Source organism: Rhododendron vialii, chromosome 2a (genome assembly GCF_030253575.1).
Source record: "Rhododendron vialii isolate Sample 1 chromosome 2a, ASM3025357v1".
NCBI lineage: Eukaryota > Viridiplantae > Streptophyta > Magnoliopsida > Ericales > Ericaceae > Rhododendron > Rhododendron vialii.
The window spans coordinates 9,817,872-9,845,850 of record NC_080558.1 but is presented as its reverse complement, the minus strand read 5'-3'; the positions used below and the strand labels follow the sequence as shown (position 1 = coordinate 9,845,850).

General features: G+C 40.0%; 2 protein-coding genes and 2 long non-coding RNA genes across 5 annotated transcripts in view; 2 read left to right on the top strand and 2 right to left on the bottom strand.

Moving 5' to 3' along the window:
• Positions 1 to 27,979, top strand: part of LOC131315714 (uncharacterized) — a 117,241-nt gene that overhangs the window by 8,097 nt on the left and 81,165 nt on the right. The window lies entirely within an intron of this gene.
• On the top strand, positions 1,798 to 14,904 carry LOC131315725 (uncharacterized). The gene is made up of 3 exons (XR_009196875.1): positions 1,798 to 1,920; positions 3,240 to 3,922; positions 14,682 to 14,904. It is a non-coding gene; the product is annotated as an uncharacterized LOC131315725 (long non-coding RNA).
• On the bottom strand, positions 5,510 to 14,016 carry LOC131315713 (uncharacterized). Its single transcript, XM_058344917.1, has one exon. It carries the CDS (start codon positions 13,073 to 13,075, stop codon positions 7,658 to 7,660), a length of 5,418 nt encoding a protein of 1,805 aa, XP_058200900.1. The 5' UTR covers positions 13,076 to 14,016; the 3' UTR covers positions 5,510 to 7,657.
• Positions 15,193 to 27,642, bottom strand: LOC131315726 (uncharacterized). The gene is made up of 2 exons (XR_009196876.1): positions 27,569 to 27,642; positions 15,193 to 15,332 (listed from the first exon to the last, which is right to left on the bottom strand). It is a non-coding gene; the product is annotated as an uncharacterized LOC131315726 (long non-coding RNA).

The following is a 27,979-nucleotide window of genomic DNA, read 5'->3' as shown; positions in this document are numbered from 1 at the left end:
CTAATGCCTTTCTACGAGGACCCGAAGACTGCTTATTTATTTTCAAGGCTCTCTTATGGTGCTCATTAAAAGGCCTTAGAGCCAAAAATTCATTATAACCATTTAAGATAAAATGATCAGAAAAATAAGATATTCGCACCAGTTCAAACAGATTAAAAATTGGAACACTTATTGTTTTACACCGTTCATATACTAAAAAATATAGTTAAAAAATTAAGTGTTCCAATTTTTAATCTGTTTAAATCGGTGTGAAGATCTTATTTTTCTGATCATTTTATCTTAAATGGTCATAATGGATTTTTGGCTCTAAAGCCTCGTTTGGATGCAGGATAAGGATTGGGGTATTAGTTAATAAGAAATGACCCACATTGATATGATGTTTATGGAGGGAGAATTAATAGTAGGTTGTTTGGATGAGGTATTAGAGAATGAGGATTAAATAATACTTTGTTTGGATGAGGGATAAATTGAGGGTATAAGGGAGGGTGTATGATGTAAAAAGTTATCAATTGACTATTTTGCCCTTGTATAGTGTTAAGTTAGATTATTCATTAGATTAAATATATAATTGTGAAATTCAACTTTAATTAAATTTTTATTCACAAATAATAATTATAAATTAGTTAATTAATATAATTATATAAAATAATTATAATTTAATTATGTGTTCATTTTAATTAATTATTGGTGAGGGTGTATGATAGCACATGGTCTCATATGCACACAATCATTTTTCTTATTCTTTTCTTCCTTTCTTATCACTGTTACCTTTTCTTTTCACCGTTTATCAGAGAAAGAGGGAGAGAGGGAGAGAGAAAGAGCGAGAGAACTACGGCGGCAGCAATAGCGGTGGCAGAAGAAGAAAAAGAAGAAGCAGCAGCAGCAGCTACGATTGGTTCGATCCCTCTTCTCTCCGATCTGTCCTTTCTCATATCTGTTCTTGTTGCTATTGTTCTTCTTCTTCCTATTTTTTGTTTATTGCTCCACAAAAAAAAAAACGGTGTAAGGGTTAGGGAGGGGGATAAGGAGGGGTGAAATCGTCAATTTTTGAGGAGGATTAGGGGGTATAAGTTATGGATACCTTAAACCTTGCCCATAAGTAAGACCCCCTAGTACCCCTTTCTCCGGTCTTGCACAAGAACGGGATAAAAACAATACCCAATCTCAAATGGCTTCCCAAACGAGGGATAAGCCGTGGGCCCAAGTATAAATGGGGGGTATTAGTTATCCCCCTTCATAAGCCGACATCCAAACGGGGCTGAAGGCCTTTCAATGAGCACCCTAGGAGAGCCCTGAACTAAATAAGGAGTCTTCGAGTGCTCCTTGAAAGGCCTTAAAGCCAAAAATTCATTACGACCATCTAGAATAAAATAATCAAAAAAATAAGATATTCGCACTGGTTCAACCGGAATTGAAAATTAGAACACTTAATTTTTTAATCATATTTTTCCATTAGTTTCATTAACGGTGTTAATGATTTTACCAATTTGGAACGTAAAATAAACTACTTATTTGGTAGCAAATGAAATTAGAGGGACGAAATTGAGACAATCGTAAAACCAGAGGAACGACTACAAAAATTTGCCCTTTTTTTGTAACACCCATCCCGGGATATTTAGAGTTTCAATTTAATTTTGAGGTTTGGGGTTTAATTTGTATTTGTTGGATTCTATGAGGGGCCTTGGTGTGATTTACATGGAGAATTGTTATTGGTTTGGAGTATAAGTTGAGAGGAGAGGTGACCACATGGGATTTCTTCCTAAGTGAGTCAATAGCCATCAGATTCTCCCCGATTCTGCCGACTCCCAATTCTGCCGACATAGCGAGAGAGAGAGAGGGGGAGAGAAAGGGAGGAGGAGGTCACGGCTAAGGGGAGGGAGGAAGGAGAGGTCCGTTTTCGACGATCCAACTCGGTGACAAGTAAGTTCTTGTACTCTAGAAGTGTAATCCATGTTTAATTTTATATTTGTGTGGTTAGATTCTCTATGGATTGAGTTTTGGAAGGAAATTGACAAAGTTCATGTTTTGGGTCAAATTCGTGGGTTTTGGTAATCTGTCTTTTGGGGGCTCTTCTGCTAGGAATCAATTTTTGGTGTCTTCATAACTGTAAAAGTACGTTTCAATACGAAGATTTCGGTACCAAGATCATGCAAAACCGATAATCACACAATTAGTTATGAATTTTTGAATACTGGCTGTTTGCTGGATGTGCGATTCTGTGCGTGGCTGTCTTCTTTTAACTTTCTGGGCATGATGAACATTTTGGGTGGCTTTGGGTCTTTTACAGGAGCTGTATATTTAAGTTAAGAAGAGATTGGCGTTGGAATCAAGTAATTTGGTTAAGTATACAATTTTTGGTGAATTTCTAAAGCAGGGTTGGTTGACTGGGGCGAAAATGGTTGCGAATCGGTTTTTCTTTTGATTGTTGGGTTAACCTCCTCTCGTTTCTGAACCTGGGATTTTAACTGAGTGTAGGGTTTGTAGTGGTGCAACTTTTGGTGTTGGTTTCAATATTTTTGGATTTAAGATGAAAGAGTTATGATTTTTCAATCAATTTTACTTATTCCCGCGTAGAATCTGACAGCACCGACGGACTTTGGTATAATGGCCATAACTCCTAGCTCGGGACTCGAAATGACACACCGTTTGTTTTGTTAGAAACTAGACACATAGAGCTTTCCAATGATACATCCCATGCATCATGGGTATGTCCGAGTGATAACAGATTTGCATCTAAAGTTGACTTAAATTCTGCCTTTGCACCAGTTTTTACTGTTATGTTGAAGCTATAATCGTAAGGCCGTAATTAGGTTACCCGAACTCTGTTTTTGATGTATGACCTATGGATTCAAAGAAGAAGAAGTCTACTTTTCAATGGTTTAAGTGTCGCCATGGAATTCATGTTGTTTAATTAGATATGGCCAAATAAGACAGGCTGGTTGTGGTTGTCATTCCTGTTTTGGGAGTTTTGTTGCGTTGGTCTGTTTGGTTGAGATTGTACACTTGTGGGTCTTTATATTTGATATATTTGGGTATGTTGGAGTACCTTGGAGTATGGAAAAGATGTGTGAGGTCTCCCGGGTACGTGGGTACTCCCGGACACCTCTAGAGATTTTGGTGACTTTATGTAATGTTTGCCCCATGAGCTAGTGTAGAAGGAATGTTATGATTTGTTAGTTTAGCTTTTGGTTTAACATTCCTAGATGTTCATATGCTAATATGGCTTAACTTGTGGCTAGGTAACAAGCCGGTTTTTTAGGAGGTGCCGAAACCATAAGTTTGGCATACTCCAGTCGAATGAAAGGTGAGTGTGTCTGATATGGTTCTTCTCAATAAGATATTGCTATGGTGGTATGTATATATCTTGCTAATGGTATTTTAGCTTTCAATATGATTATCGATATGTAAATAATGCGGTGGAGGTGATTATATATCAATGATATCATGCTAATCGAGGTTTAGCTATTGATATGGATATATGTGGTCGAAATTGTATATCATGCTATATATTGTTTTAGCTAATGGTATGCATGCTTGTTGTATGTTGATTGTACCTGCGAAAGGATTGTGGAGTGAGTCGCGCCATGTCGTATGCCATTCCGTCTAATTAACGGAGGTTGGGAGCATGGTTTGCGGGACACAATGCCTTAGGTACATGGGAATGTGGCAGACGTGTCACTGCATGCTTATGTGATTTATATTCATGCTGTCGTTGATTCAGTTATTGCTATGTGGTTGTTTATTGGATAATATTGCTATGTTTGGTAGATGTGGTGGTTATAACTAATGTACTCATATGGGTATTGCAGTTATGTTGATGGTGAATATTCTTATTGATATTCTTTTGGGTATTGTGACATTTTATTGAGCATTTCTATATCTCACACACTCTGGCTTTCCTTTTTGGACTGCCAGGTAGCAGGTGGTGCTTGACCGATTTCCTAGTCCTAAATTAATGGGTTGCCCCAAGCGTAGGGCGGAGATCGACGCAGCATAATATCCGGTAAGTCCGGAGTCGAATCCACAGAGACGGTGATGTGTGCTGACTAAAAATTCGGGCTGTAGAATTAAAATTAGCTCTTAGGTAGCTACCCCTTGTTGTTTTGTTTGAGATTAACTAAAACTTAAGAAAAATAACTTTTCTTTTCAAATAATTAAAAAGAGGTACAGTCGTAGGGTTCATAGCACTCGTAACCAGTCCAGATCAACCTGCTCAATTTGGTATTCTTAAAAATGTTCAATTTTGGATTGAAAAGATACCCCGCAAGATGCGAAACCTTAGGGTCGCCGTATACCCATGCGCAGCGGAGAATGGGTTTTGGACCCCCATTCCCCCGTTCACAAGGGCTCCGACAATGCCCAGATTCGTCCGCGGGAAGTATTTTTCCAATCTTAAATCATTTTTACATTGTTTGATAAAAAGAGCAGTACCCGAACTGATCACGGCGTGCTAATCACCCCGCGACCCTACCTATATCACTACTCACTAATCATTATGTGATAAACAAAAGAAACCCTAAATTGAAACATGATTCTATTACGCAAGATGAAAAATAAACAAAAAAATAACAATTAATTAAATACCAATGAATAACTTTAATAAAGAACAGAAATCAATACGAGTTACCGGTGTGCGGAGATCTAAACAAAACTTAAAAGAGAAAAACAAAGCTTCGAAGAAATCAATACTGTAAAATAAAGGTCGGAGTGTGTACTGAAAATACAGTGGGAGAAATTGCAGCCCTGTTCTTTCTTTAACCCTCGATCGCTGCTTGTGTTTTTCTCTGACAACCCTCCGTTCTCCTTCTCGCAGCTCTCTGTCCTCCCTTTTATATTTTTTTCCGCTGACAGCCGCCCCCTTTTTTTTCAAAAGCTGCTGCCGACCGTTTTTTTTTCAAAAACTGCTGCCGATTAGTTTTTTCCAAAAGCTAAAGCTGCTTTTGACTTTCTTTCAAAAGCTGCTTCCCACGTAGACGGTAGGGTAAAAAAAAGTTGTTTTTTTTACAGGCATTGAAGGGAAGAATCACATAGAGGCCCTTGGGTTTCATCTACTTCGCGCTTTGACCCAAAACTTTTACTACCTTCCGTTTTTACCCAAAATCTTGAAAATCGAGCTCGAGCAACCTTTATACATAACAACAAATAATAACAATCAGTTAACAAAAATAAAAAACTAATAAATATAGATTGGAGGGCGAAAATATACATATTTTAGCACTTATCACACCCCCCAACTTACATTTTGCTAGTCCTCGAGCAAAGAGAATAATAAAAAATAAATAAATTCTAACTATGTCACTTTCGTAGGACTCACGATTGCACTTAGCATGTGCAACAAGCCTTTTAAACCCCTAGGCGATCCCCAGAGGACGAGTGGAGTCTCGTGAGGGTTTACAGCAATGAACACCCGCAAACATTGTGAATACTTTTCACATGAACCCCAAAAACCTGTAAGACGGCTTAATGATATTTCAAGCAAAGAATATGAAGCCATCGCGATGAGATAATGGGCATAAACAGTTCTAGATACTATCAAGTCAGAAAAATAAGTCATGGCACCTATACTCAGCGTGTGTGAACAAGGGCTTCGGTTACTAGTGAAAAATAATCAAAAATTCTCTCCGGACCGAGTCTCGACTTCAAATCTCACCGTGTCATGCACTCAACAAATGAAATCACTCGAAACAAGGTGCATACTACTCTCAATATGTGCAGTCGGAAATATGTAACTGAAAGCAAAATGCTCTGCACAAGTTGACACAAAAAGAAAGCTCTACAAAGTGGATACACGATCTCATGAACGGAATGCCAAGTATTGAAAACTCTTTCTATCCACCAATTCACAGCCCATTGCCCCTAGGATCAAATAGGACTTTCATTCTGGTTATAACGTTAGGTAAGAGAAAGTATTTCAAGGTTAGGGTAAAACATTCAAGTGTCTGAGAATAAACTAACCACAACTCACATAGGACAAATATAACGATGCGTTCCCTCTTTCTTTCTTTATTTTCTTTTTTTTTTTTTCTTTTTTTTTCTTTTTCTCTTTTCAACTTCACCATATTTCTCTCCCTAACTCTTTAATACAATCTCACATTAAGAACAAATGTTTCTTCTTCTACAATAATTTTGGTGTGTCCTTCCTTTTTGTCTTTCTCTCTCTTTTTCTCTTTTGAATGGGAAAGATCACCAACAATCAAAGTTCAATTCACAATTCCACTCATCCCCCTCTCAATAATTCACCTTCACATTATTAACTAACCATTCTCAAGACACAATATAGATGGTGGAGCTCAACAAGAAAAAGGTTGTATGCACGAGGCTCAAATTGGTTCATAAGTGATAAATGTGTGAATGAAGAAACGAACCGGCTCTAAATAGCAAAGATGGCCTATAATCCTCTCCAATGGGCAACACAACCATGCAACTTTCTAAATCCAAGAGATAAGTAGGCAATTCAAAACATTTCCAACACTTGACGACAAAAATAATGAGATCAACAACGAATTTTTTTTTTTTATTTATGACAAACAAGAGTTTATTTGACACCACTCCAAGAAAAGATAAGGCTCTAAACTCACATGGGGCATAAGTCTCCACTAAACTAGCCATCAAGAATAATCAAGTCACAACTCACAAGTAACCAAAGCCCAAACAGACGTGAAGTGCAAATGTGCTAAAAATAAATGCCATGACAAATTCTTCGCGACAAGCTAGTAAAAAGAACTACAATGCCACCACAATATTAAAAGAATGACTACCATATCTCAATCAATCGCAAGCCAATCTCGACAGCTTTCAAGTCTCATGCAAAAAGAAATCCACTATTTTTTTTTTTTTTTTTTGACAAAATAAAAGTAAGTAAAAGAACAAAGTGATCCTTCTCCCCAACTTGAACTAGTCAATGTCCGCATTGAAAGCATGAAAAATAACGATAGGACAGAAACATAAAAGAGAGGAGAGATATCACCTCGAAAAGGAGGGCTAAGCAGAGTAAACTATAGATAGAGGGAGACCCCCCAACTTGGATCGAACAATCTGCAAAAATGTTAGCCTCCAAGACAGCAAGAAAAATAACTAAAAGAAATAAACAAAGCAAGAAATAAAATAAAAGACACAAAATTAAACCATCCACTTTCTTCACGCAAAAGACACGGGTACTACTTTTCTCCCTGGCCAAAGACTGTGTTTCCCTATTTGTTGGAAGGACAGTATGCATAGGATTCAACGATATCTTGAGAAGTAGTGCCATCATCTAATAGGCTGTCACTCCCTCTGGGGCTTCCAGATTCCTTACCCACCACTCCGTTTGTGAAGCAATCTCCACAGAGTTTGGACATTAAAGTCAGATGGTTCAGACAGAATTCTCGCTGCTAACTACGTGCCTGCCGTCAGACCCAACCTCCTAAGTACTACATACATAGCTTTGACCAGGTGGCTATACCAAACCATTATGCTAATTTTTTCCCTTTTCCAAATTCTACTTTTTTTTTTTTTTTTTTTTTTTTTTTTTTTTTAACAAGAAATAAAAGAACGAGTGTACAAAGATTATTCCCAAAACCCAAGTCAATGATGGGTACCACTATTGCTAGGGGCCGGGTCCACTTCTTAGTGAAGACAGTGGTACGCGAGAGCTACCCGTCGGAACGTAGCCCAACGGCTACACAACAGGGTCATCCGAATAAACAGGATCGACCAAAACCTCAGCAGGTTCACCTATTTCCACATATTCCAAAAATGATTTTAGACGTTGCCCGTTAACCTTGGAAATATTATTATTTTTCGGGTCACAAATATCTACAGAACCATTCGGGTAAACCTTATGCACAACGTAGGGACCGTCCCACCGGGACCTCAACTTACCAGGAAATAAATGAAGGCGCGAGTTATACAGTAACACTTTCTGACCAACACTAAAGGTTTTGCGCTGAATATTTCTATCATGATACGCCTTAACCTTAGCCTTATAAATACTCGCACTCTCATACGCATCATTCCTAATTTCCTCAAGCTCACACAACTGGAGCTTCCTATGGGCACCCGCCTCAGGTAAACGCGCGTTTAGCGTCTTAATGGCCCAATAGGCCTTATGCTCCATCTCAACGGGCAAGTGGCAGGCCTTACCATAAACAAGCCGGTAGGGTGAAGCACCTAACACGGTCTTGTAAGCAGTGCGGTAGGCCCACAAGGCATCAGTCAACCGAAGTGACCAATCCTTCCTATTCGGGTTCACGGTCTTCTCTAGAATCCCCTTAATCTCGCGATTTGCTAGCTCAGCCTGACCGTTGGTTTGAGGGTGATAAGCAGTAGACACCTTGTGAGAGATGCCATACTTGTTCATTAACGCCCCAAAAGACCTATTGCAAAAGTGTGTGCCCTGATCAGAGATAATGGCACGTGGCATGCCAAACCTTGACAAAATGTTAGTTCGCAAGAACTCTAGCACGACCTTAGAATCGCTGGTCTTAGTGGGAATTGCCTCAACCCACTTGGAAACGTAATCCACCGCCAGGAGGATGTACTCATAACCGTATGACACCGGAAACGGGCCCATGAAATCAATACCCCAACAATCGAAGACCTCTATCACAAAAATGTTTTGTAGGGGCATCATATTCCGCGGGCCAACCTTGCCTAATTTCTGACACCGGTCACACGACTTACAAAAGACGTATGCATCCTTAAAAAGACTCGGCCAAAAGAAACCACACTCACTGACCTTGGCGGCGGTCTTCTTTGCGGAGAAATGACCTCCGCACGCCTCGGTGTGACAAAACTCTAAAATTCCCCTTTTATCAGTTTCGGGGACACACCGGCGCACTATCTGGTCCGCGCAATACTTGAACACATATGGATCATCATAAATATATTGCCTGACCTCTCTCAAAAATCGCTGCTTCTCAGCTGTGGACCAATGGGGTGGAATTTGCCCAGTCACCAAATAATTGGCGATATCTGCAAACCATGGGCACACATTAGCAGCGAACAACTGCTCGTCAGGGAAAGAATCCACAATGGGGAGATGAGAGGTGGGGTCCTCAAACTCCAGACGAGACAGGTGGTCGGCTACTACATTCTCAACCCCTTTCTTATCCTTAATCACAAGGTGGAATTCTTGCAGCAAAAGAATCCACCGGATAAGGCGAGCCTTCGCATCCTGCTTGGTCATCAAATACTTCAAGGCCGCATGATCGGTATACACCACAATCTGCGAACCCACCAAGTAGGACCGAAACTTGTCTAAGGCAAACACCACCGCGAGCAATTCCTTCTCGGTAGTGGTGTAGTTCATTTGTGCCTCATTTAGCGTCTTGCTCGCGTAATAAACGACGCATGGCTCTTTCCCTCGCCTCTGCCCTAAAACCGCTCCGACTGCATAGTCGGAGGCGTCACACATCAACTCAAATGGCAAACTCCAATCTGGAGGCTGAACAATCGGCGGAGTAGTGAGACTCCGCTTCAATGTCTGAAAAGCCTCCTTACACGCCTCGGACCATACAAAGGGCGTGTCTTTTGACAGTAAATGGCACAACGGCCGGGAGATAGCACTGAATCCCTTAATGAAACGCCTATAGAAACCGGCGTGACCGAGGAAAGATCGAATGTCTTTTACAGACTTTGGAGTGGGAAGATTTGCGATCAAATCAATCTTCGCCTTATCCACCTCAATACCCTTGGATGAGACAATGTGTCCTAACACAATCCCTTGGGTCACCATGAAGTGGCACTTCTCCCAATTAAGCACAAGTTGCTTTTCCTCGCACCGTTGCAAGACCTTTCCTAAGTTCTCGAGGCATTCGTCAAACGAGTCCCCGAAAACTGAAAAGTCATCCATAAACACCTCCACGATCTTCTCTACCATGTCGCTAAAAATTCCCATCATGCACCTTGAAAAGGTTCCGGGAGCATTGCACAAGCCAAAGGGCATGCGACGGTAGGCAAACGTACCATAAGGGCACGTGAAGGTGGTCTTCTCCTGATCCTCCATGGCTATCTCAATCTGATTGTAGCCAGAGTACCCATCCAGGAAGCAATAGAATGCCCGGCCAGCCACCCTCTCCAAAATTTGATCAATGAATGGGAGAGGGAAATGGTCTTTCCGGGTGCTCGCATTGAGCTTCCGGTAATCGATACAAACTCGCCACCCGGTTTGAACACGGGTCGGCACTAGTTCGCCCTCGCCGTTTCTCACGACGGTCACTCCTGCTTTCTTAGGCACCACCTGCACTGGGCTCACCCACTCACTATGGGCTATCGGGTAAATAATACCCGCATCTAAAAGCTTCAGCACCTCAGCCCGAACCACCTCCTTCATATTGGGGTTCAGACGACGCTGAGGTTGCCTAGTAGGCTTCACATCCTCATCTAGAAAAATGCGGTGTGTACACACCGTTGGACTAATACCCTGCAAATCTGCTATTGTCCAGCCTATCGCACCCACGTGCTTTCTCAACATGGTAAGCAACTTAGCCTCTTGATCTTCCTCAAGGGATGAAGAGATCACAACCGGAAAAGTATCATCGCCTTTAAGGAAGGCATACTTAAGTGTGTCCGGCAGAGGCTTTAGCTCTGGTTTAGGTGGCTGGACAGACGATGGGAAAGCTGTAGGAAATGGGGCGCCCAGCGGCTCAAGAACTGGGTTCCAAGCGGCGCCACACACATCCTCCACTGCAAGCATCTCCATTAAACTTCCTACATCTGGAGAATCTAAAAATGACGCCTCCTCGGCGGTTAAGGTTATCTCCAGAGGATCCTTGTATAACACACTATCGACATGCTCTTGTACCAGCGTGTCGATCAAACTCACCTCATATATCTCCTCATCATCCTCAACCCGGCTATCCACGTTGAAAACATTCACCTCCATTTTCAAGTCCCCAAACGACAATTGGACTTGTCCAGTTTTGCAATTCATGACAGCACTGGAGGTGGCTAAAAATGGACGGCCTAGGATGATAGGAGTCTTTTCAAAGACCTCTGGTATTGGGCATGTATCCAGGACAATGAAGTCGACTGGAAAAAGAAACTCGCCCACTTGAATTAGAACATCCTCCACCACCCCCTTTGGAATTCTCACACTCCGGTCAGCCAACTGCAGCGTGACCGGTGTGGCTTTCAAATCGCTTAAGCCAAGTTTCAAGTATACTGAATAGGGGAGCAGGTTGACACTCGCTCCTAAATCCAGCAAAGCCTTATCAAACTTTTGGCCTACGATCGCTATAGGGATGGTGGGACAACCAGGGTCTTTACACTTGGTGGGGATCTCAGTTTGGAGAATGGAGCTCACTTGCTCCGTCAGAAGCACTTTGTCCTGACCCTTAGTTCTCCGCTTTGACGTGCATAGATCCTTCAAAACCTTAGCAAACTGAGGAATTGCGTCAATGGCTTCCATCAAAGAGATTGGAAACTGAACTTTCTTGAATAATTCAAGCATTTGAAAGTTCACATTGACCTTAGGTTTCGCCACCAAGCGATTTGGATATGGAGCAACGGGTGGCATTGGAGTCGTGGGGGCCGCAGTTGCAGGCACCACCACTTCAGGAGATTCCGCCTCTTTCTCTACTTCAGGAACACTTCCCAAGTTTGGAATGATTGCTGGAATAGCTACCGGCACCGAGGGTGGCACCGATTTCTGCTTTGGGGGCAAATCTTTGTCAATCACCTTCCCACTTCTGAGAGTGGTGATCGCTTTAGCATCTTCCAGACTGAGATTCGGATTACTTGGGCCAGAAGAATCGCCCACATAATGGGTACCAGCGGCATTGACTAAAGGTTGAGAAGGAAACTTTCCCTTCTCCTGTTGGATTTGTCCAACTGCCGCCGTCAACTGGGTCAATTGGGTCCTAATGTCACCAATTGCCTGTTTGGTTTGTTCAGTGAAGCTTAACTGAGACTGCATGAGAGCCTTCATCATCTCATCAGTCTGTTTATCCCGCGGGGGATGGTTTATGCCTGGGGGTGGTCCAAAAGATGAAGGACCGAACCCCTGCTGCTGCTGAGGTGGGTAACGAAATTGGGTCATTTGGCCTTGAGGAGGCCGGAATTGCTGAACTTGTGGCTGAGGTGGTGCTTGGGGTTGCACCGGGGCTTTTTGATCCCTCCAACTCAAAAGTGGGTTTTGGGCCCACCCTGGATTGTAGGTATTTGAATAAGGATCCCAACGCTGGTTAAGTGCGTTCACCTCAGCCTGGTTACTATGGTATGCGTCTTTGACAATGGGAAATGCGGGGCAAGCAGTGACAAGATGCCCCGGACACTCACATAACGCACACACCTCTTCGACTTTCACCTCATTCACCTGATGGACTTGCTTAAGCTTCAAGTCCTCTAATTGTTTAGCCATCTTGTCCAGCTGAGACTGGACATTGTGCTCTCGCACACTAGAAGGAAAAATGCCAGACCCACTGGGTCCCTGTGCAGCCATGGCCCTATCACCGAGGTCGGAAGGTTCCCAACTTCGGTGCTTCTCGGCCAACTCTTCGAGAAAGTCCCACGCATCGTCCGGGGACTTATCTAGAAAATCCTCCTCTTTACAGAGGTACTCCATTTGTTGGACCGTAGCAACATTCAAGCCCAAATAGAAAAATGACACCAACTGGTGTTTCATGAAACCATGATGTGGTAAGGACAACAACAAGTCCTTGAACCGCTCCCAGCACCTTAAAAACGACTCGCCCTCTTTCTGCTTATACGATTGGATTTGGCGAGTCAGGTACTTCGATTTACTTTCCGAGAAATATTTCTTGTAGAATAAATCTCGGACAGCAGCCCACGTCGTGAGAGATTGTGGCTTCTGCATCCGCAGCCACTTATCTGCATTGTCCCTGAGCGAGGCTGGGAAAAGCTTAAGGCAAGCATTCTCCCACTGAGTAGTGGTGGCCAGGGTGCGCACCAAGCCCTCGAAATGACGGACGTGCTCATACGGATCCTCATTCTCCTTCCCATGAAACAAGGGAAGGGCATTATGTGTACCAGGTTTAATGGTGAAAGCATTACGTGCTTCCACCGTCTCGGTTGGTAAAACTATTGGACTGAGAGGAGTGGTCCTCTCAGGATGCATGTGTGCACGCATCGACATCGGTGGCTCTGCTATTGGTGGCTCAATTATTAAATCAACAAAAAGAGCACCGATATCAAAAGAATCACCACTAAAAGACTCTCCCTCCACGATTACTTTCGGCTCTCTCTCAATGGCTACGAGACGCCTGGTATTGTCTCGGTAGTACTTAGGCTTTAGTGGTGATTGCTTTCCTACAATGGAGGATTGCGCACCTCTACCTATGATGGCTCAAACAAAATTAAAAAGAAAAAATAAAAATAAAAAATAAAACTAACTACCCGAATTCTTTAACACACGTTACCGTCCCCGGCAACGGCGCCAAAAATGCTTGACCGATTTCCTAGTCCTAAATTAATGGGTTGCCCCAAGCGTAGGGCGGAGATCGACGCAGCATAATATCCGGTAAGTCCGGAGTCGAATCCACAGAGACGGTGATGTGTGCTGACTAAAAATTCGGGCTGTAGAATTAAAATTAGCTCTTAGGTAGCTACCCCTTGTTGTTTTGTTTGAGATTAACTAAAACTTAAGAAAAATAACTTTTCTTTTCAAATAATTAAAAAGAGGTACAGTCGTAGGGTTCATAGCACTCGTAACCAGTCCAGATCAACCTGCTCAATTTGGTATTCTTAAAAATGTTCAATTTTGGATTGAAAAGATACCCCGCAAGATGCGAAACCTTAGGGTCGCCGTATACCCATGCGCAGCGGAGAATGGGTTTTGGACCCCCATTCCCCCGTTCACAAGGGCTCCGACAATGCCCAGATTCGTCCGCGGGAAGTATTTTTCCAATCTTAAATCATTTTTACATTGTTTGATAAAAAGAGCAGTACCCGAACTGATCACGGCGTGCTAATCACCCCGCGACCCTACCTATATCACTACTCACTAATCATTATGTGATAAACAAAAGAAACCCTAAATTGAAACATGATTCTATTACGCAAGATGAAAAATAAACAAAAAAATAACAATTAATTAAATACCAATGAATAACTTTAATAAAGAACAGAAATCAATACGAGTTACCGGTGTGCGGAGATCTAAACAAAACTTAAAAGAGAAAAACAAAGCTTCGAAGAAATCAATACTGTAAAATAAAGGTCGGAGTGTGTACTGAAAATACAGTGGGAGAAATTGCAGCCCTGTTCTTTCTTTAACCCTCGATCGCTGCTTGTGTTTTTCTCTGACAACCCTCCGTTCTCCTTCTCGCAGCTCTCTGTCCTCCCTTTTATATTTTTTTCCGCTGACAGCCGCCCCCTTTTTTTTCAAAAGCTGCTGCCGACCGTTTTTTTTTCAAAAACTGCTGCCGATTAGTTTTTTCCAAAAGCTAAAGCTGCTTTTGACTTTCTTTCAAAAGCTGCTTCCCACGTAGACGGTAGGGTAAAAAAAAGTTGTTTTTTTTACAGGCATTGAAGGGAAGAATCACATAGAGGCCCTTGGGTTTCATCTACTTCGCGCTTTGACCCAAAACTTTTACTACCTTCCGTTTTTACCCAAAATCTTGAAAATCGAGCTCGAGCAACCTTTATACATAACAACAAATAATAACAATCAGTTAACAAAAATAAAAAACTAATAAATATAGATTGGAGGGCGAAAATATACATATTTTAGCACTTATCAGGTGGCTTAGAGTGGGTCCACTACTTGTCAACGCTTTGGAGAGTGCTGAGACTAGCGTCGGGTGATGTCTTTGGTTAGATTGTTGCATAGCTGATTCGTCTAGAAGCTAACCTAAATGTTATGTAATTAATTGGAGAGAGGGATATTTATTATAACTTGTGAGTTGAGGTTTTGGCGTTGACTTGGTTGTATTTTAAGTGAGAAGTCTTCCGCTAAGTTGTATTCTGATTGGTTGTAGAGTGTGGTGTGGTCTTTTGTGTGGAATGCCACGTGGGCGCACTGACTCGGGCCCATTCTGGGTGCCGTTTGCGGGGCGGGGCGTGACATTTTTCTTTTCTCAAAAAACTTCCTCTGTTTTAAAATCCATACATTGTTGCCTATGAATCTACATGGCCAAATGATACCTTAGTCATTCTAGAGCGGAGATCGAGATGGTGTTGCTCAAGGAATCCTTGGAATCAAGAAGGGGCATGGGGTGCTAAGCAAGAAGCGGAGTTAGGTGTGATTTGGGATGAAAGTCGGTAATTACTAACTTGTAGTATTTTTGCATAACCTTTTGATTTATGGAAATTTGAGTAGATTAGGCCGTGGTTTTATGCTTAGGGTGTGTTTGACCCTAAGTAGTTTCCACATATATATCGGTGTTCGCGTTCTTTAGTTTTATCGCTCTTTACTCTTTTTTTCGGTAAATGTACTCTTCCATATAAGCCCCAAACAAGAAAAAACATCAAAATCCAAATAGGATACAAAAAAACTATCTCAGCCAACTCCCTTAAAGGAGCCACCAAGAAGAGAAGAAAAACTATACAACCAGGCACCTATCAACCAAAGAAAAGAACTAATCGAAAATTAAACTTCTATTGTAGAACTCATCCGTGGGAAAGGAACTCCCAAGCGCTGAACAAGACCTTGTTCTCCTGTGTAGAATTGATATTTCGCCAAGCATTCAGACTCCCAACAAGTGGTATTAGAGCCGATGGCTGACGATCTTTGGGTGGACTCAAATCGATTTGGTGGACTTGCTCGGGGACTCTCGATAGAGCGAGAAAAATCCAAGGTGGCTCTCGATGGAGCAAGGATGCAGGCGGAGCACTGCATGGAGGCTCTCGATGGAGTTAAGGGGTTGGCTCTTGATCGATGGAGTAGGTGCGGTGAAGTCCGGGGTTAAATTCGGTGTTAGAGAATAAAGATCATGGATCAAGGGGGAGTCAAGAGGATCAAATCGAGGGGGAGCTAGGCCCAATGGATGGTTCACACATGAGAGGGAGATTGTTGGGAACATGTGTGAAAGATTGAGTCTCACATCGGATAAATAGAAAAAGAATTGGACCTTAATATACAATTGAATGGCTCACCAAAAAAAAAAAGGGGAAAACATTTGAAAAAAATTGAAAATACTTGTTCGATCTTTTCTAATTGAGACTTGAAGATTGCGATGTTTACTTGCTGGTTGCTTGTGCTGATAATCTATGGGCATTTCTTGAATATTTATGTTGCATGGTAGTTCTTTTTGCTAACTTGGCGATAGAAATTTATCATGGCATAGACTCTTAGCATCTTTGCACTGCAAGTTTCTTGGACCTTGACTGCTTGTGAGTTGTGACATGAGTGCTTTCAATGGCTAGATTAGTGGAGACTTATGCCCATGTGAGCTTTAGTGCCTTACTTTTCTTTGGAGTGGTGTCACATAAATTCTTCGTTTGTAGTTAAAAAAAAAGGCTTAATCGTTGTTGATCTTATTATCTTTTGTTGTCAAGTGTTGAGACTTAATGCATGCCTATTATTTCTTCTTTTGGGAATGGAAAGTTATATGGTTGTATTGCCCCTATGAGATGATAGTAGGTCATTTTTGTGCTTTGAGCCGGTTCGTTTCTTTTTCTTAAACACTAATCCCTTGCAAGCCACATTGTGCCTTTTGCATGAGCTTTTTTCTTGTTAAGCTTCACAAACCATATTGTGTCTTGAGAATGACAAGTAAATCATGTGAGGGTTAATTTTTGAAGAGAATGGAGAAAGTATATTTGAGAAGGATGTGCTTGAAATGTGGTGTGTTCCTTCCCATAGCTAAAAGGAAAAAAATCAAGAAAATAGAAAGAAAAAAAGAAAGAAAGAAAGGAACTTGAATGAAAAAAAGAAAGACACCCATGCATTTGTTTGAAGAAAGAAACATGTGAACTTCATTGGGGAATTGTGTGAAGGGTGAAAAATTTGAGAGATATGGTGGAGTTGAAAAGAATGATAAGAGGATGCACATTGGTACACTTGCCTTATGTTATTTTAGACTATTCTCGGACACTTGTTTATGATTTATCCTAACCTTTGAAGCACTTTTCCTTACCTAACAATATAACCGAATAAAAGTCCTATTTGATCTTAGGGACAATGGGTTGTGGTTCGAAGGATAGATATAGTCTCCAATGCTTGAAATTCCTTTCATGAGATCGTGTGCCTACTTTAAAAAGCTTTCTCTTCATGTCTAAAGTGTGCGGGGTACTTTGATTCTTTATCACATAACTTCTGCCCGCACACATTGAGAGTTTATTAAATGCACCTTGTTTCGAGCGTTTTCTTTTGTTAAGTGCATGACATGGTGAGAATTGAAGTCGAGACTCGGTCCGGAGAGAGTACTTGGTTGTGGTTTACTTGTGGTTAAGGTCCTTACTCACACACGCTAAGCTTGGATGCCATGATTTATTTCTATGTTTTGTTAACTTCGAGAACTATTTTTGCATATGCTATATTCTTGGCATTGGCATATCAATGAGTCGCATTGCAGGTTTTTGGGTTTCAATTATAAGGATTCGCAGTGTTTTGTGGGTGATCATTGCTGAAAACCCTCACGAGACTTCACTCGTACTAACGGGGCCACCAGGGGGTTTAAAAAAACTATCGATTTTAATTAGTTTTCTTTAGTTGCATTTTTGTTTTCTTTGCACGAGGACTAGCAAAGTATAAGTTGGGGGGTGTGATAAGTGCCAAAATAGGTATATTTTGGCCCTCCAATCTACATTTATTAGTCCTTTATTTTTGTTAACTGATTTTTATTATGTGTTTTTATGTTTAAAGGTTGCTCGAGCCCGTTGTCCGAGACTGTTGATAAAAAGAAGATTTTAATGAAGTTTGGGGTCCAAATGCAAAATGATTTAAAATTAAATGATACATTTGTTATTTAATGAAGTTCAAAGGGCCTTTGTGTGATTAAAGTCTTCAATTCCTATATAAATAAAGGGCGCTGCTATTCGCAGCCCTCTATTTACTCCCATAGCCCGTTAAAAATTTTCAATTATACTCGACAATTAGTTACCGAAATTGAGATATATTTTCAGCGTCCAATTACCGAAATATAATATTTTTTTCAACATATGTTTACCGAAAATGCATGTTCGGCAGTTGTTTACCGAAAGTTGAACATATTTTCGACATGTAGTTACCGAAATATAATCTTGTTTTCAACAGCAATTTACCGAAATGTTATTTATGATTTTCAACAATCATTTACCAAAATTTAGTGGGCTACGGGAGTAAATAGAGGGCTGCGAATAGCGGCGCCCTAAATAAATTAACCTACGGTTGAAAGGACGGCTCGCTGGTAAAAAGGCTAAAAAAGGCTGCTGCTGCTGCCGAGTAACATATTCGGACGCAGAAAGGAACGGGCTGCCGGGACTTTCGTTCGTACAGCTTTTCTTTCGAGTTTTATTCCTTTCAAGTTAGTTGATATTTTGTTTAATTACTCGCACTCCAGTAATTCGTTTTAATTTCTGCTTTTTATTAAAATTATTCGTTGGTATTCAATTAAGTTGTGATCTTTTATTTATTTTCTTTATCTCGCGTAATAGAAGCATGATTAATTTTAGGGTTTAATTCCTTTTTATTTTTAATAATGAGTGAATAGTTTTTCTAAGGTTTAATCGCTGGGTAAAGGCGCATCGCGATCCAATTAGGATTCGTCTCGCAATTTTCTGCACATTAATTTAATTAAATAATTTAGTTGGTGAAAACTACGTCCGTTGGACGAATCCGAGGCATTGTCGGGACTCATGTGAGCGGGAACGGGGGAACAAAATCTGTTCGTCGCTGTGTACGGGACCAGCAACCTTAGGATTCGCATCTTTCGGAGTTTCCAATTCTCCCTAAATTTAACCGTTTTTAGAACCTTGAAAAGCGAGCGAATTCTGATTGGGTAGCGAGCGCCGGATTCCCTACGACTGTACCTCCTTTTAATTATTTGAAAATAACAGTTGTTTCCTTTAAGTTTTAGTTAATCTCAATCAAAACGATAAGGGGTGGCTACCTAAGAGCCAGTTTAATCAGTAACAATCTGAGTTTTTAGTCAGCACACATCACCGTCTCTGTGGATTCGACTCCAGACTTACCGGATATTGTGCTACGTCGGTCTCAGCCCTACATTTGGGGCAACCCATTATTTTAAGATTAAGAAATCGCTAAGCGTACTACTTTTCTCCCTATTTCTCAAGTGAGAAATAGGTGGCTATACCTGACCCAAAAAAAAAAAAAAAAGTTCATGTACGAACAATCAAACGCGGGTACCGAACATTTATTATGCCAACGAGAGTTAAGACAATGAACATAGTACTCCATTCTACACTTTTTATCAAAAATTGAATTCGACCATGCCACAAGATTAAATATTTTGAGTAGCGCATTTGCCTAATTCGTTTTAGATATTTAAGTTCGAGCAAGTGTGCAGCCCAAACTAGATTAATTTTCAAATTGTTGACAAAATTCACAAGATATGGATGATAAACTAAATTAAATTCATCAACACCAAGAAAATCAATCAGCTCCATATTTAAAAACTCTTGCAAAAGTGGAGATTCAGTAGCAGGGGTGGCACAATCTAGAGCTGAGAGTACTTGATTATTCAGTGCAACTATTGGCAATGACTCCTCAAAAGGCATATAACCTAGTGCAACTATAGGCAATGACTCCTCAAAAGGCATATAGCCTTCACTAATGACAAACAGCTCTATTTCCTCTTTTTCTCTCGCATCAGAATTCTTAGGAAGTGACTCTATTTCCTCTTTTTCTCTAGCATCAGAATTAATATTCTCAAGAAGCGGCTCTATTTTCTCTTTTTCCCTATCATCAAAATTGGTACCGTCAGAACTTTCAGTCAATTCACAAAATTAGAGTTTTTTGGGTTAATTCATCTAGGTAATCCCAAGCCTATTCAGGATTTTTATCCAGAAATTCGTCAATGGACCTAAAATCCACTCAGCATGGCTTAAGTTTTAAACTACGACAAAAGATAACCAAAAGACTGCCAAGCTCACAATTAAAACTCGACCAAGAGAATACGACAAATTTAAATCGCTCCCAACACTGTGACAAAGATTCATTATCTTGTTGAGAGAAATCTGATAGTTCTTGTAAAAGCATATGAGTCTCATATGAGGGATTAAAAGTTTTGAAAAACTGTATTACAATCTCACTCCATGTCAATCTTGGACTCAAACAATTAAACCAATCTAGAGCACTATCATACAAAGATGCTGGAAATACATGTAAAAGAAACACTTCATCGCCAGCAAAAGCTTCCTCAAGGTTATGAATATGCGAAAAAGAATTTTCTGAAGCCAAACCATAAAATATAGGCAGTGACACTGAACAATCAAATTGGTTTGCACAACCTCCATAGCACCTTGCAAAATGAGCCTTTTTTTTTTTTTTTTTGCTTTTCAACAATTAAAATAAATAAATAAATAAATAACTACTTGAATTCTTAACACACATTACCGTCCCCGGCAACGGTGTCAAAAATGCTTAGCGATTTCTTAGTCCTAAAATAATGGGTTGCCCCAAGCGTAGGGCTGAGACCGACATAGCATAATATCCGATAAGTCCGGAGTCGAATCCATAGAGACGGTAATGTGTGCTGACTAAAAACTCAGATTGTTACTTATTAAACTGGCTCTTAAGTAGCCACCCCTTATCGTTTTGATTGAGATTAACTAAAACTTAAAGGAAACAACTGTTCTTTTCAAATAATTAAAAGGATGTAAGGTCGTAGGGAATCCAGCGCTCGCTACCCAATCAAAATCCGCCCGCTTTTCAAGGTTCTAAAAACGGTTAAATTTAGGAAGAATTGAAAACTCCGAAAGATGCGAATCCTAAGGTTGCCGGTCCCGTACACAGTGATGAACAGATTTTGTTTTCCCTTTCCAGCTCACATGAGTCCCGACAATGCTTCGGATTCGTCCAACGGACGTAGTTTTCACCAACTAAATTATTTAATTAAATTAATGTGCAGAAAATTGCGAGACAAATCCTAATTAGGTCGCGACACGCCTTTACCCAGCAACCAAACTTCAGAAAAACTACTCACTCATTATTAAAAATAAAAAAGAATTAAACCCTAAAATTAATCATGCTTCTATTACGCGAGATAAAATAAATAAATAAAAGATCACAACTTAATTGAATACCAACGAATAATTTTAATAATGAACAAAAATTAATACGAATTACTGGAGTGCGAGTAATTAAACAAAACATCAACTAACTTGAATGGAATGAAACTCGAAAGAAAAACTGTACGAACGAAAGTCCCAGCAGCCCGTTCCTTTCTTTCTGCGTCCGAATATGTTACTCGGCAGCAGCAGCCGCCTTTTTTGGCCTTTTTACCAGCGAGCCGTCCTTTCAACAGTAGGTTAATTTATTTATATGGGAATTGAAGACTTTAATCACACAAAGGCCCTTTAAACTTCATGAAATAACAAATAAACCATTCAATTTTGAATCATTTCGTATTTGGACCCCAAACTTCATTAAAATCCTCTTTTTATCAACAGTCTCGGACAACGGGCTCGAGCAACCTTTAAACATAAAAACACATAATAAAAATCAATTAACAAAAATAAAGGACTAATAAATATAAATTGGAGGGCCAAAATATACATATTTTGGCACTTATCAATGGCATCTCTGATGTTGTTGCAAATCTTGAAGCCCAACTGATCAGCCTCCATCATCTTTTGCTGAAAGATCCTCATATTCCGCTCACACCAAACTCCATAAACAGTGGCAGCCAGTGATAATTTGAGAATAGATTTCCTATTTGTCTTCCCCTTAGAATGAAGCAAGAACCATTTCTTTTCATCTTCCCACATAAGTGGGCCTCTATGAATGTGGTTCCTTCGCAATATCGCCTTCCAAACTGCTCTAGAAAAAGTGCAATTGAAAAATAAATGATTATGAGATTCAAGAGCTCCATTGCTACACAGAACACAAGTGGCATTATCCACCACACTCCATTTCAGCAGTCGGTCTTTTGAAGTAAGTTTACCTTGCCTGGCCATCGATAAAATAAATGCCCATTGAGGAACATTTTTAGGAAACCACACAATGCTACACCAGTCTAGCCGACCACTTGACACTCTAATTTCTTCCCAAGCAGATCTCAAAGAGTAAAAACCATTACGAGAAGGCACTACTACAAAATGGTATAAAGATCACGGTCCAAAAACTAAAAAGATCTCATTTTTTGTAAAAGCATAATAAAATGTTATGGACTATAGTTTTAATCTCAGTTATACGAAAAAACTGAGATGGAAAGATTTTTTAATCTCAATAATCTAAAAAGTGAGATTGTAACTTGAAGAATAGATCTCATTCTAAAAAAACTGAGATTATATATGAAAAAATATATCTCGTTTCAAAAAAAATTGAGATGAAAAGATTTTTTAATCTCAATAATCTGAAAGTGAGATTGTAACTTAAAGAATAGATCTCGTCTTTGAAAAACTGAGATTGTATATGAAAGAATATATCTCATTTCGGAAAAACTGAGATAAAAAGAACATTTAATCTCAGTCATCTAGAAACTGAGATCGTAAGTTAGAGAATACATCACATTTTTTTTTAAGACTTGAGATAAAAGCTCTTATCTTGTAAAAGTTGCTTACTCCTTAATCGACTCCGCGCGCAATACCCCTAAATAAATGCCACTCTCAACCATTCTACAAAAAATATTTCGTCAAAAATGGGGTACTTTCATCGCCAAATGGGTGCCTTTGGTGACAAAATTTATGAAGGTTGTGTTTCATCGCCAAATGTATTTCGAGTATAACTCTATGCTCAAAACTCCATTAATTGAGATAATTCAAATTAGGTTTGAACAATAACACAAAGGGCTACAACTTTCATGTTTATTAAAATTTCTAATTTTAATATTTAAAGGTTCAAAATGATATTCGAAATATATTTTAATGTTAAACACATATGTTATATATTAAATATTTCAATTATATATTGAAAAGTGTGTGTGGTGCAGTTGGTTGAAGCTTCTATGCAAAACTCAAGAGACTCAAGTTGAAAACCCAATAGGGAAAAATAAAGTGGGATTTTTTCCTTTAGGAAAACGCCACTTTTAATCTCGGTTTTCTAAAAACTGAGATTATTTCTTTCTAAACAACCACGGTTTTATAATAAAATTGAGATGTTAAGTTATTAAAGGTCACGGTTTTGTCATTTTTTAACCACAGTTTTTATGTTTTTTGTCACAGTTTTAATCACGATTTTTATCATGTGGTTAAAAGATATGGACTTTTAGTTATACCTTGATAGACCACGGTTTTAAATGCGAGATTAAAAATAAAAAATCACACTAGATGACCGAGGTCAATATCTATTTTTGTAGTAGTGAGGAAGCCATACCACCCCATCCTCATTTAGAATATTAGGAGTAAAACTAGAAGGGGTGCTGGTATTGATTTCTTGAATATATCTATTCCTTGGTCTTTGCCAAGCCCAGTCCCCATGTTTAATAATTGTGGAACGATCTTCCTATGTTAGAGCACACATTCTCCCCAAACCTTTTATACAAGGGTCCCAAAGGGTGCCAATTGTTAAGCCATAAGAAAGTGGAAGCCCCATTCCCAATTTGATATCGAATTAAAGGTTGACAAACCTCCCTAAGCTGGAAGATCTTCCTGATAGTCCAGGAGACATCAGAAGGCAGCCCCATAGTCCAGAGATTATGCTCTTTAGGCTCCGTTCCGGAAACCTTTTTAAAAAATAAGTACTTATTTTGCCACTTCTCATTCAAAAATAAGAAGGGTCATTCCACAAAATTCAAATAAAAAGTTCATTTCATATTTTCAAACTCAAAAATAATGCAAATGAAAAAAAAAAGTTCAATTTTTTTTGCACCGTATTAAAGATCTCAATAAGATCTATCAAACAAGATCCATAGTGGTAGGAAAATTATTTGCGTAAACACATAATTTTTGAGTTTGAAGTTGCCTTATACAAAAAATAAGACTGTTACTATGATAATAGGTGCCGGCGGAGGGAAATCGTACCGGCGGCCACGCTGGGCCGTATCCGGCCACCGGACGGCCGATCCGAGCCATCCAAAAATTCTAAAAAAAAAAACGAGGGGGGCCTTGTGGGAATCAACGGCATCCGAGGTGTGTAGGGTGCTTGATCCGAGCACTCCTTTTCCGTGTATATATGATCAAGCACCCTACATGGAAAAGGGGTGCTCAGATCAAGCACCCTATACACCTCGGATGCCGTTGATTCCCGCATAAGCCTCCTCATTTTTTTTATAGAATTTTTGGACGGCTCGGATCGGCCGTCCGGTGGCCGGAGACGGCCCGGCGCGGCTGCCGATACGATTTCCCTCCTCGGCCGGTCGGTACCTGTATAAATTTTTTCAAAATAAGCAGCAGCCTTCTTATTTTCAGGAACAAGCCTTCTTATTACACAAAAAATAAGTTCTTATTTCGTTTCTGGAACGGGCTCTTAATGACATACGTATGAACCCATTTCACCCAAAGAGAATCAGCCTTTCTACTAAGAGCCCACGATAGCTTGAGCATAGCAGCAACATTACCTTCTCTTAATTTCCTAAAACCCAATCCTCCATCTTTTGGAGAACAAACCTGACTCCACTTCACTCGAGCACATTTATGATTTAGATCACACCCAGACCACAAAGAAGCCATAAGCTTGCTTTCAATGCTCTTTAGTATTTTCTGGGGGATAACAAAAATTTGACTCCAGTAGCTTTGAATATTGCTGAGAACAGACAAAATAAGCTGAGCTCTTCCACCATATGTAAGAACTTTATTGGACCAGCTCTGAATACACCCCAGAATCTTCTCCTCCAACACTAAGCAGTCACTTGCCTTGAGCCTAGTAGTGATAAGAGGTACCCCTAAGTATTTCACTGGGAGAGTCCCCACAGGAATAGGCAAAATCTCCCTAAGCGACTGAATTTGCCCCTCATCAACCCCAGAGAAGAAGATAGAGCATTTGTTAAGGTTAGACCTCAAACCAGAAAAGTGGTAGAAATCATCAAGCATATCTCTAACAGTCACCAAAGAGCCTCGAGCTACCCCACATATGATGAAAAGATCATCAGCAAAAGCAAGTTGAGAAAGTTGTATAGCTTGACACTTAGGATGATAACAAAAAATAGATGAAACCACTCTCTGATGAAAGATAGCTGAGAATGCTTCCATAGCAATTAAGAAGAGATAAGGCAATATGGGATCCCCTTGCCTCAAACCCCTCTTACCAGGAAAGAAACCCTCCAAACTGCCATTAATAATCACTGAGTAACATGCAGTAGATACACACTAAGAAACCCAATGAATGAAAATAGAGGGGAAGCCCCTGACAGCCATTGTGTCAAACAAGAAGCCCCAGTCAACTGAGTAGTAAGCCTTCATTAAATCAACCTTGATTGTACAACGAGGAGGACCAGACTCTCTATGATAACCTCTAACAACTTCTTGCATCAACAAGACATTGTCAATAATAGATCTTCCTTTTATAAAGGCAGACTGGTTCTTATCAATAAGATAGGTAAGCACCTCTTGAAGACGATTGGCAAAAACTTTAGTTATGCATTTATAGTGAACTTTGCAGCAAGAGATGGGTCGATATTCCTTAATATTCACTGGCATATTCACCTTTGGAATCAAAGATATTGCTGTAGCATTCCAAGCCTTAACATGTAACCATTGGAAAAGAAATATTGGACAGCTTGAGTAAGCTCAAGACCTATAATATCCCAATTGTGCTGATAAAAAGCAAATCCATAACCATCAGGCCCTGGAGCTTTGTCTCCATTGATAGAGAAAGGCATTCTTTACTTCCTCCATTGTGACAGGTTGTATAAGCATTTCCTTATCCACATCTTTCACCTTGGTTTTAATAGCGTCAAACAAAACATTTCTAGCCTCCCATTTCTCCCCAAAAGAAGTACCAAGCAGCTCCCTATATATAGTATCCCAAAATTTCAGCTTTGACCTCCTCTGGATTTTCCAAACTCCTACCCATACTATCTTCCAACCTAAGAATAGTATGCTTAGTCTTTTGAACACACATTTTATGATGGAAAAACTTGGTATTTCTATCACCCAACGCTAACCATTTAACCCGTGACTTCTGTTTAAAAAAAGATTCCTCAACCATGCTAAGATCCACAAATTGTGCCCTCAAATCCTTCTCGAAAGTACTCAAAGTCACATCATAAGGAAGAGAGAGACATTGCATTTTGAACTCTAGCTAACTGATTTCTAGTATTCTGAACTCTGATGCTAATACCATAATAGAATTTTTTGTTGAAACCTCTCAGCACCAACTTCAGCCTCTTTAGTTTAGCAACAAAAGCAAACATGGGAGATCCAGACATCTCAACCCCCTAAGAATTCTTTAAGTCAGCCTTAAAACGAGGATTAGACATCCAAAAATTAAAGAACTTAAAAGATACTTTCCTCACTACCTGAGGCACAACAGTAACCAGTATAGGACTGTGATCAGAAATACCTGGAGGCAATACCACAGCTTCTGCATTTGCGAAGGCAGATAACCAGGCAGAATTAATCAAAACCCTGTCCAGTTTACGTCTATTCTCACCCAAACCACTTCTTCTATTGGACCAAGTGAAACACAAGCCTTTCATAAGCATGTCATCCATCTCAATATCAAATAAACAATCATTGAATTCTGTAGAAGCAAGAACATCAAAACCATCCGAACGTTCTATAGCAGATCTAACAATATTGAAATCCCCCAACTGTATCCAAACTTGAGACCCAATAATCCCATGAATATATCTCATCTCAGACCATAGCTCCCTCCTCTGAACAGTAGAATTACCTCCATAGACAATAGAAAGAAAGAAAAGCTTCTTAGAAGTAATCTCTTCAGTAGAAACTACAATCAATTGAGCAGAAGTATGAATAACATTCACAGTAAAACACAAAGAGTCCCATCCAAAAATAATTCGAACAACCACATAGGACCCTAAATTATCCACAGCCTTCCAGTTAGGAGGAAAACAATGAGCCAGAGTTTTCTCCATATTTTCAGCCCTAATTTTAGCTTCAACAATTCCCATAATCCCCAACTTCTCATGATTAATAAGGGTTTTTATTTCTTTTTGTTTTAAGGGATCATTAAGACCCCTAATATTCCAAGAAGCTAACTTCATCATTTAGACCCAGCCTTCCCACCCCCCTTATCCTGAGGGCCTCTACCTCTTCCCCATCCCTTCTTCTTATTATTATTAGGAACAGGATCTTGGGGAACAGCACTAGTTTTCAACCCTTCAGCAAATTCCTCGTCAGAGGGCAAATTAGCATTTTTATCATCATTCCCATCCAGAGCAACAACAAGGTCAGTAGGCCCACCCAACACTTGGATATCTACACCAGAAAAACCCATAGCTGCGATATCTCCTAGAACACCACTCTTCACAGCCTTAGTAGATTGCCCAGGGCTGTCAACAATAGCATGAGTCTTACTTGCCTTACCATGTCCTTTCCCAGAATCACCACTCAGCACCGACATAACCGGACATTGACCAATTACAGCTTTAACACCCCCTGATTTAACCACAGAGCTACCCACCAACAGAGATATCACTCTTTACTTATATTATTGAATTGAATAGCGTGGCATGGAGAATGGGTAGTTGTTTGAGTACTTGTTAGTTGCTACTTATAAATTTAAATTGCTAGTCCCATTCACCCACCTTTGGGACTTTGTAGTGCATTAGTTAATTTCAGGATAGTCTAAAGCAACGTCGTCGTAGACTTATAAGTTGGATATTACAAAGACTATTGTGCCGTTTGATATGCGGGGCCAAAAAAAATAATCAATGTGATTTTTATAGTCATGTGCATCGAACAAGCACAACGCTTGCTCTTATGCGTGTGAATGTGACATAAATAGTTTTCCGATCCAAAGTTTGATCCGGTCAAGGTCGTTCTAGAGGATGCAAAACAGCGTGCAAGTTAAAACTCCCCATTTTCCTTATCA